General features: G+C 43.9%; 1 protein-coding gene across 2 annotated transcripts in view; it reads left to right on the top strand.

Annotated features, from left to right (window-relative positions):
* ADHFE1 (alcohol dehydrogenase iron containing 1) overlaps window positions 1-16786 on the top strand; it is a 38201-nt gene extending 21415 nt beyond the window's left edge. For both annotated transcript variants that reach the window (XM_062188414.1, XM_062188415.1), the window contains exons 11-14: window positions 1613-1691; window positions 1849-1945; window positions 4096-4253; window positions 15899-16786. In XM_062188414.1, coding sequence (XP_062044398.1) covers window positions 1613-1691; window positions 1849-1945; window positions 4096-4253; window positions 15899-15982 — 418 coding nt within the window. In that variant the 3' untranslated portion in view covers window positions 15983-16786. The remainder of the gene's footprint in view (window positions 1-1612; window positions 1692-1848; window positions 1946-4095; window positions 4254-15898) is intronic.
* Window positions 16787-17501: the final 715 nt, after the last annotated feature.

Raw genomic sequence — 17501 nt, 5'->3', positions numbered from 1 at the left:
ACACATATAAGCCTATTTTGGCTCAAAAAATCTTGAAATTCACATATAATTTTATTTTAAAAATGTATTCATTTGAGTTACAGAGAGAGAAGGACAGACAAAGAGAGAAAGAGAGGGAGAAAGAGATCTTCAATCCACTGGTTCACTCCCCAAGTGGCTGCAACAGCCAGGGCTGAGCCAGGCCGAAGCCGGTAGCAGGCACTTCATCTGGATCTCCCACATGGGTGCCAGAGGTCCAAGCACCCGGGCTATCTTCCACTCCCTTCCCAAGCCGTTAGTAAGGAGCTGAATCAGAAGTAGAGCAGCTGGGCGCCGTGGCTCAACAGGCTAATCCTCCGCCTTGCGGCGCCGGCACACCAGGTTCTAGTCCCGGTCGGGGCACCGGTCCTGTCCCGGTTGCCCCTCTTCCAGGCCAGCTCTCTGCTGTGGCCAGGGAGTGCAGTGGAGGATGGCCCAAGTGCTTGGGTCCTGCACCCCATGGGAGACCAGGAGAAGCACCTGGCTCCTGCCATCGGAACAGCGCGGTGCGCCGGCCGCAGCGCGCTACCGCGGCGGCCATTAGAGGGTGAACCAACGGCAAAGGAAGACCTTTCTCTCTGTCTCTCTCTCTCACTGTCCACTCTGCCTGTCAAAAATAAAAAAATAAAAAAAAAAAAAAGTAGAGCAGCTGGTACTCTAACTAGCGCATCTACCTGTTAGACCACAACACCAGTCCTTGCATAATTTTCAAATGTTAAAAATGTATTTGAAAGACAGACAATCAGACATAGAGAGGTAGCACCTGCTAGTTCACTACCCAAACACCTGATGACTGAAGCTGGGCCAGAACTAAGACCAGAAATCAGAAACACAGCCAGGTCTCTCACATGGGTGGCAGGAATCCAATTTTTTTGCCATCACCACTACCTCCCAGGGTCTGCAGTAGCAGGAAGCTAGAGTCAGGAGCTGGAGCTAGGAATCAAACCCACTAGGCTAAATGCCCATTCCCATAGTTCTTTATAATACACATTTCCCATGAACTTTTAAAAAATCCCTCACATTAATTGTAGTGCAAAAGTTTTTCATAATGTTTGTCTTTTGAATTATCTAATAAATTTTCACTTTTCCTATTTGTTCACTAAGAATTCAGGAGAATGTAAAGGATTTTTCAGTAAAAACAAAACCCATGATGTTCTTTTCTTGATGACAACAAAACCTAAATAAATCCTTGAGGTAGAATTCAGGCAGGAGAAAACAGTCACATTAGAATTAGTTGACACAGCCTCTGTGGTTCCTGTAATTACTTATGACTTAGCTTCATTAGTGTAGAATATTGGGAAGGTTCTATCAGTTATTGGGACAGATCATTTTGGGGGCCAGCTTGCATGTCGTTGAATGGCATTCGAGTCTCTGATCATTTAAATTTGAACATTTCATAAGTTTTATCAGTGAACATAAGTTTTATTAATGAATATAAGGAGATGGATATTATTATACCCAAAAAAAAAAAAAAAAAAAAAACAGACTGTAGAACTTTGTCCAGAGACTGATGGGCTCTCTTAAGAGTATCTTTGTATTATTGACCTGAATTCTGATATCTGCATATCAATGTTAGGTTTTCTTTCTCTTCTAGCCATGGGATGTCTTACCCAATTTCAGGCTTAGTGAAGACATATAAAGCAAAGGATTATGATGTGGATCATCCACTGGTGGTAAAGACAAAGATAATATATTTTTAAATGAAATCTTAACATTCCTCAAAGTTTCCATAGATATACTGCTCAATTTGCGACTGCTGGGAGTGCAGGGGAAGCCACTTAATGTCTAGACTCTGCAGGGAGACCAGCTCTGCCGTCGGTTTCTCCCCAGCCCCATGGCCTTTCTGTGGTGCTCACGTCCCCAGCGGTGTTCACTTTCACGGCCCAGATGTTTCCAGAGCGGCACCTCGAGGCGGCGGAGATTTTGGGTATGGACCCTTCCTCGTCAACCTGTGACCCACACAGGGGAGCTTTTCTTGGGGTTACTGCTGAAGAGAAACCATAAAGGACAATACCCAAAAATGTTGCTTTGAGACAGCTCAGTGAGATGAGAGTGACTTGCCTAGCGTCCCACCTAGAATGAAAGTGCTCTGATCTTATGCTGCTAAGAGTCTGCTAACAAGGAATCAGAACCAAACACTGATTCTGTTAAGTTTGTCGTAATACTGTTTCCTCTGTTTTCACCCACAAGGAGGGTAGAACTCTTTATGTACTATTAATGTTATATGTAGCTTTTGCTAGGTGCAGTTTGATAATAAAAGGATAGGGAATCTAAATAACTAGAAACTTCATGAAAGTATCCAAGAGAGTAATCTATTTGCCATACTGCAGAATACATAACATCTATCGTTAGATACACATGATGCTTTTTGAATCTTACTGGACATAAAACTGTATTCAGGAGAGCTTCGGTGGAAAGTAAAATTTTGATGATTTACTGAAACAAGAACTCTTTTAGGTAGACGTGAGTGTTGGATTAGCTTGCGAAATACCATATTCCCCTGCTTATGTGGAGGGTAGGAAGGGAAAGGTGAACAGAAACCCTCATTATGCTCCTAGCTCCAGCCGTTGGGGAGACGCTTCCCAGGCAGTGAGGACTGACCACAGACATGCCACCGGGCACTGCTCCCCTCTGCTGCCCTCTCACACACACATGCATGCGTGCGCGCACACACACACACACACACACACACCCCACCAGCAGCAGCAGCACCACCACCACCTATTGTGCTCCTGCCAGGGCCAGGTATGCGCTGGGAATGTTAATGACAGAAACCCAGGGCAGGGAGGCAGCCCCGGGGCTCTGAGTTTCCAGCATGAGCCGCAGGAAACAGTGCCCACTTGGCCAAGGATCTTATGTCCCTTCCCCTTTCTGGTTGTAGGTGCTGGGAGTCAGCTACTTTGCAAATACATGAACAGTGTGAACAGTGGGGAGCCCAACATAAGCTAGATTTATGGTGACTGGGCAATCTTAGAGAACTTCAAGTTCACAGTCCAGGCAATCTGCAACATGGCTGAAAATGCAATGCCTCTGATAGAATTCTGATGGAAGATACCTCTCTCTCTCTCTCTCTCTCTCTCTCTCTTTTTCTCTCTCTCTGTAACACTGCCTTTCAAATAAATAAATAAATCTGTAAAAATCCTGACCTTACAGATCCTTACCACTTGGCAACTTCTCACCTCACTGTTAACATTCTTATCTACATTTAATGCACTTTTTTTGAGAGTTTTCATGTTCTTGGTTCTGCTTGGTTGGTTCTGTACTACTTATTGAGAGGAACACACTGATCCCTTAGCAAGCCGAGTCCACAATAAGAAAGAAAGAAAGAAAGAAAGAAAGAAAGAAAGAAAGAAAGAAAGAAAGAAAGAAAGAAAGAAAGAAGGAAGGAAGGAAGGAAGGAAGGAAGGAAGGAAGGAAGGAAGGAAGGAAGGAAGGAAGAAAGAAAGAAAGAAAGAAAGAAAGAAAGAAAGAAAGAAAGAAAGAAAGAAAGAAAGAAAGAAAAAGGTTTATTGCTCTAGAGAGGAGCTATTTCCTTCCCTGGTCCCAGACAATCCATTTTTGTCACACTTCCTTTCTTCCTGTTGGCTGGTTAATGCTGTCCCTCTGGATCCCTGTCTCCCAAGGTGTTTGCAAAGGACTTGTTTTCTAGGCTGCTACTGTGAGAGCAGACGTTGAACATGTGTGCCTCTAGGTGTCAGCAAATTCCAGACCTTGAAAATCACACATGCTGGGTCTCTCCAACAAGCGCCCATTCCTCCTCACCCCAACACCAGCCTTCTTTCTGTGCCCCTTTTCTTGGCTCTGCTGCTGAACATGTAGGAACTGGGAAGTCCCTGAGAAACCCGAGAGTCAGGTTGGCTGCCCAGGCCGACTTCTCTTACAGAGCGAGGCTCCCGGTGTGGCTCAGGCCGGCCATGCCCATATGTCTCCTGTGGGTCTGACACCAAGGTGCCCTCGCTCGTGGTGTTAGGGAGATAGCTGTGGTGCACGTTCTGTGTGCAGCTGACCCTGTGACTGAACGACACCCAGACCCTGCTTCTTCCGCTCTCTCCACAGTCAGTGCTTTGTGTCTTCCAGGAGCGGACATCCGCAGCGCCAGGACCCAGGACGCAGGGCCCGTGTTAGCAGACAGGCTCCGGAAATTCTTATTCGAGCTGGACGTGGATGATGGCCTAGCTGCTATTGGTTACTCCAAGGCCGACATCCCTGCCTTAGTGAAGGGAACACTGCCCCAGGTAAGAGACACGCGTGCGCCTCACCCCCTGCTAAGACGCCCAGGGTTTCCAGAAAGGCCTGCTCCATTCGGGAAGTGTTAGCGTGGATGAACGCCCTGCGGTCCTCGGGCAGTTTTCAGGTCTCCTCAGCACCACACAGTCATTCCCCCCTTTCGCAGGGGGAAGGGCCCTAGGCCCCTGTGCCTTTATGTTCTTCCATAAAACTGTGGCTCTAGGGAAGACGTTTTCAGTACAGCTGAAAGGATCCTTTATGAGAATTCAGGGCAAAACTACCCGTTGATGTGGAGCTGTGGCAACATTTTCCCTTTTCCCCATTTCTGCTCGTTGCTGGGCCCCTGTAAAAACTACATGAAGCCGTTCCCAAGGGACCACTAATAGTATTTTCCATCAAAAATGGTTGCAAATCCTACTGTTTTGTAAAGACTAGGTCTGGCCTTTAAATGAAACTATTACCAAAGTTGCTTTTACATAAATTTGGGAAATTGTATATTTTATATATATCTGTGTCCCTTTGGGTCTTATTTGTTTAAATGTTTCTAAAGAATGAAACAGAGCTGCCATATCTTCTATTCAGTCCAATTGTAATAGCTGTAAAGGTCCCTCTCCCAGGTTAATACAAAGAGCTCAACCCTCACTGGACTTTTCTTGAGCTAGCATGTCAGATCCTAATAGGCCAAGACCCTGTTCGATGCAATTCCCTACAAAGGAGAGAGCTCAGAGCCACAAACACTTGGTTAGTGGATCACTTCGTGCTCGGCGTGCCAAGCAATCCCTTACCTGTAAGCAAGGTAAGTAAGGACCTCAAGCTAGTGTCTCCTGCCCTGTTCCATCAGTGGTTAGATGTTGACAGCCTCGTCACTCAAATAAGATAAGATATGTAGAGAGGCAGGCACTTGGCCTAGTACGTTGCCACGTGGGGTGCCTTCATTCCATATTAGAGTGTCTGGGTTCAAGTCCCGGCTCCAGTCCCAGTTCCAGCTTCCTGCTAATGTGTGCTGTGAAAGACAGCAGGTGACAGCTCAAGTGCTTGGGTCCTTGCCACCCACATGGGAGACTCAGATAGAGTTCCTGGTTCCTAGCTTCAGCCTGGCTTAGCCCCAGCCATTGTGAGCATGTTGGGAGTGAACCAGTGGGTGGGGGATTTCACTGTGTCTCTATCTGTGTGTGTGCCTCACTGCCTTTCAAATAAATAAATAATTTTTAAAAGATAAGATGTATCCATATTGGGTTCATAGACTCATATGTCCATAGGAACAAGGTAGGTAATGGCAATAAACACAGTAATTTAATTCAGTAAAGAGTTGTAAGCACTTTGGTGAACTGGAAATCATCTAATTGGGTGAGCAGCTATTCAGCTACAATTTATTATCAGTGAGCTGAAATTCAGGGCCTGAAGTTGATAGAGCTTCCAGCTTTCAAGAAAAATCAGCTATCTTGATATTTGTGTTGAATTCCCTGGTTTCCCAATGGAAAAACAAAACATGGACCATAAGCTACCAGTTTAGATTTGGGCCCAGTGGGTTCAACTGCATCTGAGAATATAAAAGGATGAGAAATATAAAGGAATGGCTTCAAAATATAGCACAGTCCCTGAGCTAACTCATAAGTCCTTAGTTCTAAGCAGTAAGTCTGAGAAACTAAATAACCAAAAAAAAAAAAATGACTTTCTAATGCCATCACAATTATTGTATCAAAACTTACAAGATTATAAGTTCCATGAGGACAGGAATCTGTCTGCTTTGCTCATCCATCCTTTGTTGTCCTGAACACAAACTTATTAAATGAACACAGACCTGCAGCCCTCTCCTGTATCCTCTGTCCAGGTTTGCTTAATGGCAAAACAATAGTAAGTTCTTGAGACATCTCCTATGACTGACTAGGATTCACCTGAAGACATGGGTGTCCAACAATATCATAAATTGCATGATCACCATAATTTTAATGTAGCTTCTGGCTTTTATAGCATAGGCCCAGGGAACCTGCACATTCTGCAAGGGGACCTCTGAAAAGCTCTACTGGTTTAGTCCAGGAAAGAGTTTTTGGAAATATGTTTGTTTACCTCTAAGAATGATAGGCATGACTCTCAGATGAAAGTGTCTGATAGCTTGGCCACTTAATTGGTGGTAATAGTACAGCTCTCAGCCATCAGCACACACTAGCAAATGTTTACTGTCCTTATTCTACTGTCCTTGGGCTTTTACTTTTTTTTTTTTTTGAGAGGCAGACAGAAACTTCCCATAATCCGTGTCTTCCACATAAGTGGCAGGGACCCAGCTCAAGCCATCACCTCTGCTTCCCAGCGTGCTCATCAGCAGGAAGCTGGAATCAAACCACAACTCCAACCCAGACACTTTGATGTAAGGATCAGGCATCCAAAGCAGCATCTTAACCACTGTACCAAATGCCCATCCCCAGACTTTCACTTAAAGATTTATTTTATTTATTCAAGAGGCAGAGTTATAGACACAGAGAGGAAGGGAGAGAGAGAGAGAGAGAGAGAAAGGTCTTCCATCTGCTGGCCCACTCCCCAAATGGCCGCAATGGCGGAGCTGGGCCAACCTCAAACCAGGAGCCAGGAGCCTCCTCCAGGTCTCCCATGCACAGGTAGGGGCCCAAGCACTTGAGCCATCCTCCACAGCTTTCCCAGGCCATCAGCAGAGAGCTGGATCAGAATAGGAGCACCCAGGACTTAAACTTGCACCCATATGGTATTCTGGTGCCATAGGCAGAGGCTTAGCCCACTATGCCACAGCGCCAGCCTCCAACTTTCACTTTCAAAAGATATTCCAGGGACTGACACTGTGGCGCAGTGGGTTAAAGCCCTGGCCTGCAGTACCAGCATCCCATATGGGCACCGGTTCTAGTCCCGACTACTCCACTTCCAATCCAGCTCTCTGCTATGGCCTGGAAAAGCAGTAGAAAATGACCCAAGTCCTTGGGTCCCTGCACCTACATGGGAGACCTGGATAGAAGTTCCTGGCTCCTGGCTTTGGATCGGCACAGCTCCAGCCATTGCAGTCATTTGGGGGAGTGAACCAGTGAGTGGAAGACCTCTCTGTCTCTCTCTCTGGCTCTACCTCTCTCTGTAACTCTTTTAAATGAATTAAAAAAAAAAAAAAAACTATTCCAGACAGCAGTGGCTCCAGACCAGCATTTGAGAACATCCACTGAGTTAATTGGGAATCATCCTGGCTGCCTCCATGTAAATGTGATAATGAGAAATCTTAGAAGAAAACCTTCAATAGACAAAATAAATTTATTGGCCGGCACCACAGCTCACTAGGCTAATCCTCTGCCTGCAGCACCAGCACCCCTGGTTCTAGTCCCAGTTGGGGGCTGGATTCTGTCCTGGTTGCTTCTCTTCCAGTCCAGCTCTCTGCTGTGGCCCAGGAAGGCAGTGGAGGATGGCCCAAGTCCTTGGGCCCTGCACCCCCATGGGAGACCAGGAGGAAGCACCTGGTTCCTGGCTTCAGACTGGCGCAGCACGCCGGCTGTAGCGGCCATTTGGTGGGGTGAACCAATGGAAGGAAGACCTTTCTCTCTGTCTCTCTCACTGTCTAACTCTGCCTGTCAAAATAAATAAATAAATAAATAAAAACAAAATAAACAAAATATTTATTATTTTCACAAAAGTTAGGAGGTAACTAGAATCTCTTGAATGTAAGTCCTGTCTTAAAGTAGGAAAACAGGTTCTCCTCGAGCTGAGTTCACATTGCAATCCCAAGGTAGATTCTGCCTGTTTTCCTTCGATTACATTTTCATGATTAGAGAAACAGTTAATTTTAGTTAACTAACACTAGTCCCATTTTGAAGTCAATGTGATCAAAAATAACTTATCTACAAGTGTGTAATCAGATTCGCAGGACATTGGAGGGAATCTTAGAAATGAGCTTGTCCAGTCTGTGGATGAAGAACTGTGGAGTTTTGGTGTTTGGGCTTTGGCAGCAGTGAGCATGTTACAGGGTTGCTATGGCAACATCAAAATTTTTATACAGGCAGTAGACTAATCTTCACTTATTAGTGTCTACAGGACTTAAGGTGGTGAGAAGGATATCCTGGTTCCTGCAAAGGACACTGCTAGAAAGGTTATTCCGTGCGGTCAACGTTTGATAAAGGTGCTTTTATGTTCAGCAATGAGCAAGCGGTTTTCTCTGGAAGGAACAACCAGGCCAGTATTCTTGACCAAACAACCACAGCCCGTACTGGTGGCAGCAAATAGCAGCACTGTGTCCCAGGGCTTCCAACTGCCACGGCTGGCCTGCAGGGGGGGGGGGGGGGGGGGGGCGGGCACGGGCCAATTAATCATCCAAGCTGGATTTCTGAAATCTCTGGAAAGAAACATTTACGTTTCAAATCAAAACATTTCACTACTAAGGAGAGCTGTCGGCCCAAATGAGCACTTCCACTCCCTGGTAGCAGGGCCAGCTGAAATGTTGTTATTTTATAAATACACTAAAAGTAGAAGTCTGGATTCATTTCAGTGCCCATGTGCATGAGTTGTTCTTCAGTCTTGCATGTCTATAAATAATAGCTCATTCCTTGACACAGCCTAACTCAGAGTTTAGCATTCTGCTGGCATAGCTGATATGTGTGAGACATGTCACAAACTCTGCGTCCTTGCCATGTTTAACCAATCACTGGAGGCTAAAAATGTGAACGAGAAACTCAGCAGGATTTGATCTCAAGTACTTGAGAGTCCTGAGCGACTTCACCAAAGATAAGCAGGATCCTGTTTAAGGCCTTTGAGCCTCTCAGACAAGACACCCTGGTTAGAAACAGAACAACGGGGCACTCATCTGTAGTCACAGCAAAGCTGAACTTTAGTTCTTTTTATATTTTTTATAAAGAATGATTTTATTTTTATTTGAAAGAGTGAATAGAGAGAGAGCGAAGGAGACCCCCAGAAAGAGAGCTATCTTCCATTTGCTGATTCACTCCCCAAATGGCCACAACACCTGAGGCTGGTCCAGGCAAAGACCAGGAGCCTGAAACTCATCCTAGTTTCTCATGTGGGTAGCAGGGGCCCAAGTACTTGGGACATCTCTGCTGCCTTCCCAGGTGCACCAGCAGAAAACTTGATTGGAGGCAGATTAGCTGAGATTCGTATAGGATGCCAGCATTGCAAGCAGTGGCCCCAATCCCCTGAGCCACAACTCTGGCCCCTAAAATCTTTTATTCATTATTTGAAAGGCAGAGAGACAGAGGAAGAGATCTTACATCCCCCGGCTCATTCCCTAAAGGCTCATAACAACTGGAGCTGGGCTAGGGCCAAAGCCAGGAGCCAGGAGCCAGGAACTTGATCTGGGCCTCCATGTGGTTGGCGAGGACCCAAGTACTTGAGCCATCACCTGCTGCTTCCCAGGGTGTGCCTTAGCAGCAAGCTGGAATCTGAAGACTCAGACCCAGGCATTCCAATATGGGGTGTGGTGTCCCAAACACCAGCTTAACTACTGCACCGAACACCCACCTCTGCACTCCAGTTCTTGACCCTGCCACAAACATGTACAGGTAACTGTGAACAGTCTCTGCCTTAGTAGGGATTTTCAAAATTGCAGGGTACAAAGACATCCAACAGAATGAGAGAAAATATTTGCAGACAACTTATCTGACAAAGGATTAATATTCAGAATATATTAGGAACTCAAAAACCTCAGCAATAACAACAACAACAAAACAGTTAAGAAATGGACAAAGGACCTGCACAGACAGTTCTCAAGAGAAGAAATACAAATGGCCAACAAATTATGAAAAAACTGCTCAACATCACTGGCCATCAGGGAAATGCAAATCAAAACCACAGTGAGATATCACCTCAGCCCTGTTAGAATGGCTATTATCAAAAAGACAGAAAGTCTTATACACTGTTGGTGGGAATATAAATTAGTACAGCCACTGTGGAAAACAGTGTGGAGATTTCTAAAAAAAAAAAAAAAAAAAAAAACTAGAAATAGATGTAATGTATAATCCAGGAATCCCACTACTGGCTGATACAATTCCAAAAGGCATGAAATCATTGTATCAAAGAAATAACTGCTCCATCATGTTTATTGCTGTACTGTTCATACTAGTCTAGATATGAAACTAGCCAAAGTGTGCACCATCAGATGAGTGAATAAAACAAATGTGGCACATAAGCACAATAGAGTATTATTCAGCCATAGAACATGAAATCCTGTCATTTTCAGCAAAATAGTTGGATCTGGAAGACATCATGTTAAGTGAAATAAGCCAGATACAGAAAGACAAACATTGTAAATGGGTACCCAATCAGAGTTAAATCAAAAGAATAAGTTCCTAGTGTTACACAGCATAATGGAGAGATTACAGTTCACAGTAACTTAGTGTGTGTTCTTTCAACAAATTGAAAAGAAACTCCAAGACTGCAATTGTCAAAGAAGGAAATGTTGATTACCCTGATTTGATCAGTATACATTTGATATATATATTGAAATGTCACACTGCAGCCCACAAATATATACAATTATTATTAATTTTAAAGCTTTTCTTAATTCCTCAGGATCTGCTAGGATGTAAATTTTGCCTTTGTCTCACCCATACTCAACAGCACTGTTCTACACCCTTCTCCTATGTATCCATCCATGTACTCTTTCTTCTGTTTTATTTCTTTTAATTTTTTAATATTCTTTTAAAATTTTTATTTATTTATTTATTTATTTATTTGAAAGTCAGAGTTATATATATAGAGAGAGAGATCTTCCATCCAGTTGTTCACTCCCCCATGGCCAAAAAGGCAGGGGCTGGGCCAGGCTAAAGCCAGGAGCCAAGAGCCTCTTCCAGTTCTCCCACATGGGTGCAGGGGCCCAAAGACCTGGGCCATCCTCAGCTGCTTTCCCAGATGGACCAGCAGGGAGCTGGATGGGAAGCAGTGCAGCCAAGACTCAAACCAGCACTCACATGGGATGCTGGCACTGCAAGCATGACAGCTTAACCCACTGCCCCACAGTGTCAACCCCAGTTCATTTTCTTAATTATGGTAAAATACACGTAAATGTTATCATTTGGCATTTTGAAGTTGCAATTAAGTGCCATCAAGTATATCCACAATGCACAATCACCACTAACCATTTTCAGAACTTTTTTTTTTTAAATCATCCTAAACAGAAGCTCTTACATCCATTGAACAATAACCCCTGATAGCCTGTCTTCTACTTATCTGTCTCTGGATATCCTAGGTACATCATGTATGTGAGATCATACAGTAATCATCCTTTTGTTACTGGCTTATTTCACTGAGCTTAATGTCTTCAGTGTTCACCCGTGCTGTAGCATGCATGAGAACTTCACTCCCTATTGTGGCTGAACAATATTCCATTGGATGATATACCACATTTGCTTACCCATTCATCTGTTGATGGACTTTGGGTTGTTTGCACCTGTGGGCCAATATGATGAATGCTGCTGTGCACCTTGGTGTCCAAGAATCCATCTGAGTGCCTGCTTTCAAATCTTTTAGGTAAATGCCTAGGAATAGCATTGTTGGATCATATGGTGATTCTATGTTTAATTTTTTGAGGAACTACCAAGCTATTTTCCTCAGTGGCTGAGCCATTTATTTCCATTTACATGAGGTTTCCAGTATCTCTGCATCCTTGCCAAGACTTGTTATTTTCATTTTTAAAAATATTGTAATTATTTTTTGAGTAAACCTTTTAATTGTACATTATAGTCAAAGGTTTATTGGCTACACTAAATAAAGAGTTCAACAAAAAGGTGAAAGGACCATAGTCCAACAAGAAAACAATCATAGACCACCCACAATAATCAAAGGAAAAGATGTCCAACTTCACTCATCTCAGTTTAAAAATAGTCACAAAGTCACTCAGACTATAGTAGTATATGTCATTCCTATCAATTCATTGGACTCTTTTCCACTTTTCTTTTTAAAAAGATTTTATTTATTTATTTGAAAGTCAGAGTTAGATAGGGAGGGAGAGAGAAGTCTTCCATTCACTGGTTCACTCCCCAAATGGCTGAAATGGGCAGAGCTGGGCCGATCCGAAGCTAGAAGCCAGGAGCTTCTTCTGGGCTTCCTGCGCAGGTGCTTGGGCCATCTTCTACTGCTTTCCCAGGCCATAGCAGAGAGCTGGATCAGAAGTGGAGCAGCTGGGACTCAAACCAGCATCCATATGGGATACTGGCACTGCAGGCAGCAGCTTTACCCACTACACCACAGTGCCAGCCCCCTCCCCGCACTTTTTAAAAATAGCCATCCTAATGGGTGTGAAATGGTATTTCACTGAGGCTTTGATTTGCATTTCCAAGACTAATGATGTGGAGCTTTTTTTATGTTTATTGACTATTGTCATTTTCTGTTGAGAAATATATGTCAGGTGCTTTGTTCATTTTTTTAATTGAGTTATTTGAGGACTTTGTTGTTGAGTTGTAGGAATAATATTTATATTTGGGACATGAATTCCCTATCAGATGTATGATTTCCAGATTTTTCTGCCATGTTGTGGCTTTTTTCACTCTCTTGATGGTGTCCTTCAATGCACAAAAGCTTTTCACTTTGATGTGGCCCCGTTTCTCAGTTTTTTCCTCTGCTGCCTGTGCTTTTGGTGGCCCAGCCAAGAAATCCTCGCCAAATCCAGAGTCGTGAAGATTTTCCTCTGTTCTAAGAGTTTTAGGGTTTTCACTGTTACAGCAAGGCTGTGGATCCATTTTGAGTTGATTCTTTTAAATATATACATTTTTCTTCTCAGTCTTCCTTTGACCTGACAAATCCTTGCTGAGATCCTACCGAATACTGTGCATTGTATGGGACCAGGAAGGAGGAATATAAGGCCCCTTTCCCCCTTGGTTCTAGCGAGGGGAGACAGGCAGCGAGCATTTATTAAAAAGATGTAAGTGAAATCATTTCAGATAGGGATTCGTGGATTGAAGGAAAGCCTGGCAGGTGAGACAGAGCCACCATCTGTGGGGACAGTGGAAGGGAACCCCAGAGGCGGGGGGTGGGGGGTGGGGGGGTGAAGACTGGGAGGAGCTTTCAAGCCAGGCCAGGGGAAAGGCTCTGGGACAGGGTCAAGGTTAGCATCCTCCTGGACGGGGACCAAGGACCACTGGGTGGGGGTCAGAGCTGGGGCATGAATCAGGGCCCGATCAGGGCAGTGTTAGAGGCCACGGTTTTGTTCTAGAACAAAAATTCTAGATAGCAACAGGATATCAACCGGAAGTTATCCCAGAGCATGAAGTCCAGGAAAGATGCAATCCAATTTACACAGGGGGAAAAAAAAAAAAACACTCTGGCAGTCAGAGAGAGAGGATGACCTCCAGGGGGCGAGAGTGGAGCAAAAGTGAAAACCGACCCCTGAGTTGCTAACAGCAGGCGGAGGCGCCGCGTCTCAGATGCCTTGGGCTCTGGAGGTTGTGCTACAGGGGCGGTGAGCGGTGCCTGCGCTGGTGCTTCGTTCTGGAGCCAGGCCTGACAGACTCACTGATGGGCTGAACTTGCAGAGCGAGGGAAAGAGGCCTCCAGGCTGACTTGGATTGCCTCCTAAGCTGTCAGCTCTTGTTCTGAGATGTGGAAAGTAGAAGGCACGACCGTGGGGAGACAGAGTTCTATCCTGCGCAGGTAAACTTTGAGATGTCGATCACCCCTGCTGACCATCCTCGTGAACTCAGCAGCTCACTAAGGAGCACCTGCTGACTGCGGCAAGCACTCTGGTGGCTGCTGGGCAGATAGCGGTGAACGCCACCCAGCCAGTCCTGGGGAGCTTCCTTTTTCTACCAGGTGTGCTCCCCAACACCTTCTCATCAGAAAACAGACCCAGAGGCCCAGGAAAACGGAGGCCCCCAAGTGGCACATTTCTTAACTTCATTTAGACCCTGGGGTAGTCCGCATGCTTTTAGACCAGTGTCCCAAGGATAAAGGGGCTGATGATGGGAACAGAAATAGCTGTAGGATGTGCTGGCTGTTTTCACATACTTGACTACTAGTAATTGTTGGAGCAATTAAGCTGATCACTGAACTAGTTTGGGGAAGTAGAGGCAAAACATTAGTTAATAGAAAAACAGGAGTCACTCGGTACACCTTTCCTAAAAGTTCATGTCTTACTGGATTCCCTTAGAATATGCCTCTGTACCAATGCCATCTCACTAGTCCAAATGATCAATTTCAGTTCACAATTGATGGCTCTGATAGGTCTAAGAGTCAAAGGGATCACACAAACAAGACAAGTGTCTGCTGATACTAACTGATAGAATCAAAAAGGGAGAGAAAGATCCAACATGGGAAGTGGGATACACAGCAGACTCATAGAATGGCAGACGTCCTAAACAACACTCTGGCCTCAGAATCAGCCCTTAAGGCATTCGGATCTGGCTGAAGAGCCCATGAGAGTATTGTAGGCATGGAAAGCCAAGATACCATGGAAAAGAAAAAAAAAGAAGAAGAAGACCTAAATGAAAGATCTCTGTGAGTGAGATCCCAGTGAAAAGAATGGGGCCATCAAAGAAGGAGGTACCTTTCTCTGAAGGGAGGAGAGAACTTCCACTTTGACTATGACCCTATCGGAATAAGATCAAAGTCAGCGAACTCTAAAGGCTTCCATAGCCCTGGCAACTCATGACTAGAGCGTAGGGAGATTACTGATGCCATGAACAGGAGTGTCAAATTGTTAAGTCAGCAACAGGAGTCACTGTGTACTTACGTCCCATGTGGGATCTGTCATTAATGTGTTGTCTAATGTGCAGTGATGCTATAACTAGTACTGAAACAGTATTTTTACACTTTGTGTTTCTGCGTGGGTACAAACTGATGAGATCTTTACTAATTATATACTGAATCAATCTTCTGTATATAAAGATAATTGGAAATGAAAAAAAAAACTGGTGTTAAATTGGAAATGGCATAGAAAATTAATTATTTTTTTAAAAAAATATTTGTAGGATCTCTGTCTTTAATGTGCTGTACACGATTATTTAATGTTATAACTAGTACTCCAACAGTATTTTTTTTCACTTTGTGTTGCTATATGGGGGCAAACTGTTGAAATTGTTACCTAATATATACTAAACTGATCTTCTGTATATAAAGAGAATTGAAAATGAATCATGATGTGATTGGAAGGGGAGAGGGAGTGGGAAAGGGGAGAGTTGTGGGTGGGAGGGAAGTTTTGGGAGGGGGAAGCCATTATAACCCATAAGCTGTACTTTGGAAATTTATATTCATTAAATAAAAGTTTAATAAAAACAAAATAAAAAAAAATGCTAAATAAAGACCATGAACCAAAAAAAAAAAAAAAAAAAAAGAATATGCCTCATGTCCAAGTTACAAAACCCATAGTCTTGGAAGTCAAGAACAATTGGCTCGGTTTTCCTTGGCTGGGAGTGGACTCTGCATGGAGAACCTGGCTGGGTTGTTAAATGACCCAGTCTGGTTCTTGTCACTGGTGCTTTCTCCAGGACTGCTTTGCCTCTGCTCCTTTGACATCAGGGTGATTGCTACACCCCTGAGTTGGAAATGACCTTGTAGGAGGCAGACAAGAAAGGTGATCTTTTTTTAAAAAAAAAAAAAGTGTCTGTTATCGAGTCATTTCTTATGACTGAGTTAATTTACCCAACTTAGAAGCTTTTACAGACTGTCTTTTCAAAGCCCTGGCTAACTGCTTGATCTACTCTTCCAGGAAAGAGTCACCAAGCTTGCACCCCGTCCCCAGTCTGAAGAGGACCTGTCTGCTCTGTTTGAAGCTGCCATGAAACTGTACTGATCACCATTTTAACTGATGGAAGAACCTCCTGCCATTGTAGTTCTGGAAACAGAAGTTGATCCAGATAGAGTTTTGTCTTTTCACCTCCACATGTAACTTACCTGAACATGAGATAACGGAGCCTGCAGGAGGTTCCTTGATGCCCAGAGTCAAGTTATTTCCATTCAAACTACACAAATGCCCACTGGGTCAGACTCTGGGGCCACACCTCGGGGTCAGTGTTCCCTGCCTAAGCCCCACAGAATAGTCTACTCTGTTCCCTTATTCCCTGTTCAAGCAGGCAAAAACTCAGGATCTAGCAAAAAGTGTAAATTTACATATTCTGGGGTGGTTATGGTGTCACGACAGGTTAAAGTTGCAATGCCAGCATCCATATTAGAGCTCTGGTTCGAGAGCTCTGGCTGCTCTGCTTGTGATCCAGATTCTGTTCACGCATCCTGGGAGGCAGCAGATGATGGCACAGGTGCTTGGGCCCCTGCCACCCATGCGGGTGACCTGGGTGGAATTCCAGGCTCCTGGCTTCCGCCTGGCCCAGCCCTGGCTGTTGCAGGCATTTGGGGAGTGAACTTGTGAATGACAGACTCTCTCTCTCTCTCTCTCTCTCTCTCTCTCTCGTAGATGAAAATAAATACTTTTTTTTTAAGTTTTAAACAACACCCACATCCTATACCCAATAACTGCATGTCTATAAATGTATCCTCTGGGAAGGGTATTTCTGGCAGTATATTTTCTAATTAAAAAAAGATACAACTTAAACATTCGTTAATAATATATGGACAAATAAATCACTGCATATTAAACAAATGGTGGAACACTGTGATGCCATTAATATGATATAGTAAATAGGTTGCAGTTGTTTGTTAGGTATTGAAAGTTGGCAAAGAAAAAATAAGTTGCCGAACAATTACATATTAGTATGGTCTGGTTTTTACTTTTTCTATTATACATAAATATATGTCTATGTAAACATGGAAAAGAAAGATGCATACCAAAATAGTAAACGTTTTGGCTAGAGAGATGGAATTCGGAGTGTGAGAAAATACTTTATATTTTGTACTTTTTTTTTATTGTATAAGCATCTAGGTTGCTTGGATTTATTACAGCAAAGATATATTACTTTTCTAATTTAAAAAAGTTAAACAAAATCATTTTAGTGTTTTAGGTCAGCATTCACCTTATTTCACAAAAAATAGTAACAAATATTTAAAAGATAAAAAATCAATCAAAAGGGGTAAAAAATGAGAGACCAACCCTCTGGCGAATAAATTGTTCTTTTGAGAAAAACACCAGCATCCTTTGTGGTAATTCCCTCTTCAGACAAATGTTTCTGGTGCTCAGAGTAAATTCGTTTACGAGCAAGCAGCTTGGCAGTTCACAGCTATCAGCCTTGCAAGTGGGAGCTCAGTAGCCTGGCGACCTTCCTCCCTGCTGCTCACAGTCGACAGAAAATCCACAGCTCAAAGGCTACCACGCTGAAGATTGCCTGCCCTCGCACCGGCAGCACAGATCCCTGAGCACT

This window comes from Lepus europaeus, chromosome 4, assembly GCF_033115175.1.
Source record: "Lepus europaeus isolate LE1 chromosome 4, mLepTim1.pri, whole genome shotgun sequence".
Lineage (NCBI taxonomy): Eukaryota > Metazoa > Chordata > Mammalia > Lagomorpha > Leporidae > Lepus > Lepus europaeus.
Note: the sequence above shows the minus strand (reverse complement) of the source record. Positions and strands in the feature narration are given on the sequence as shown.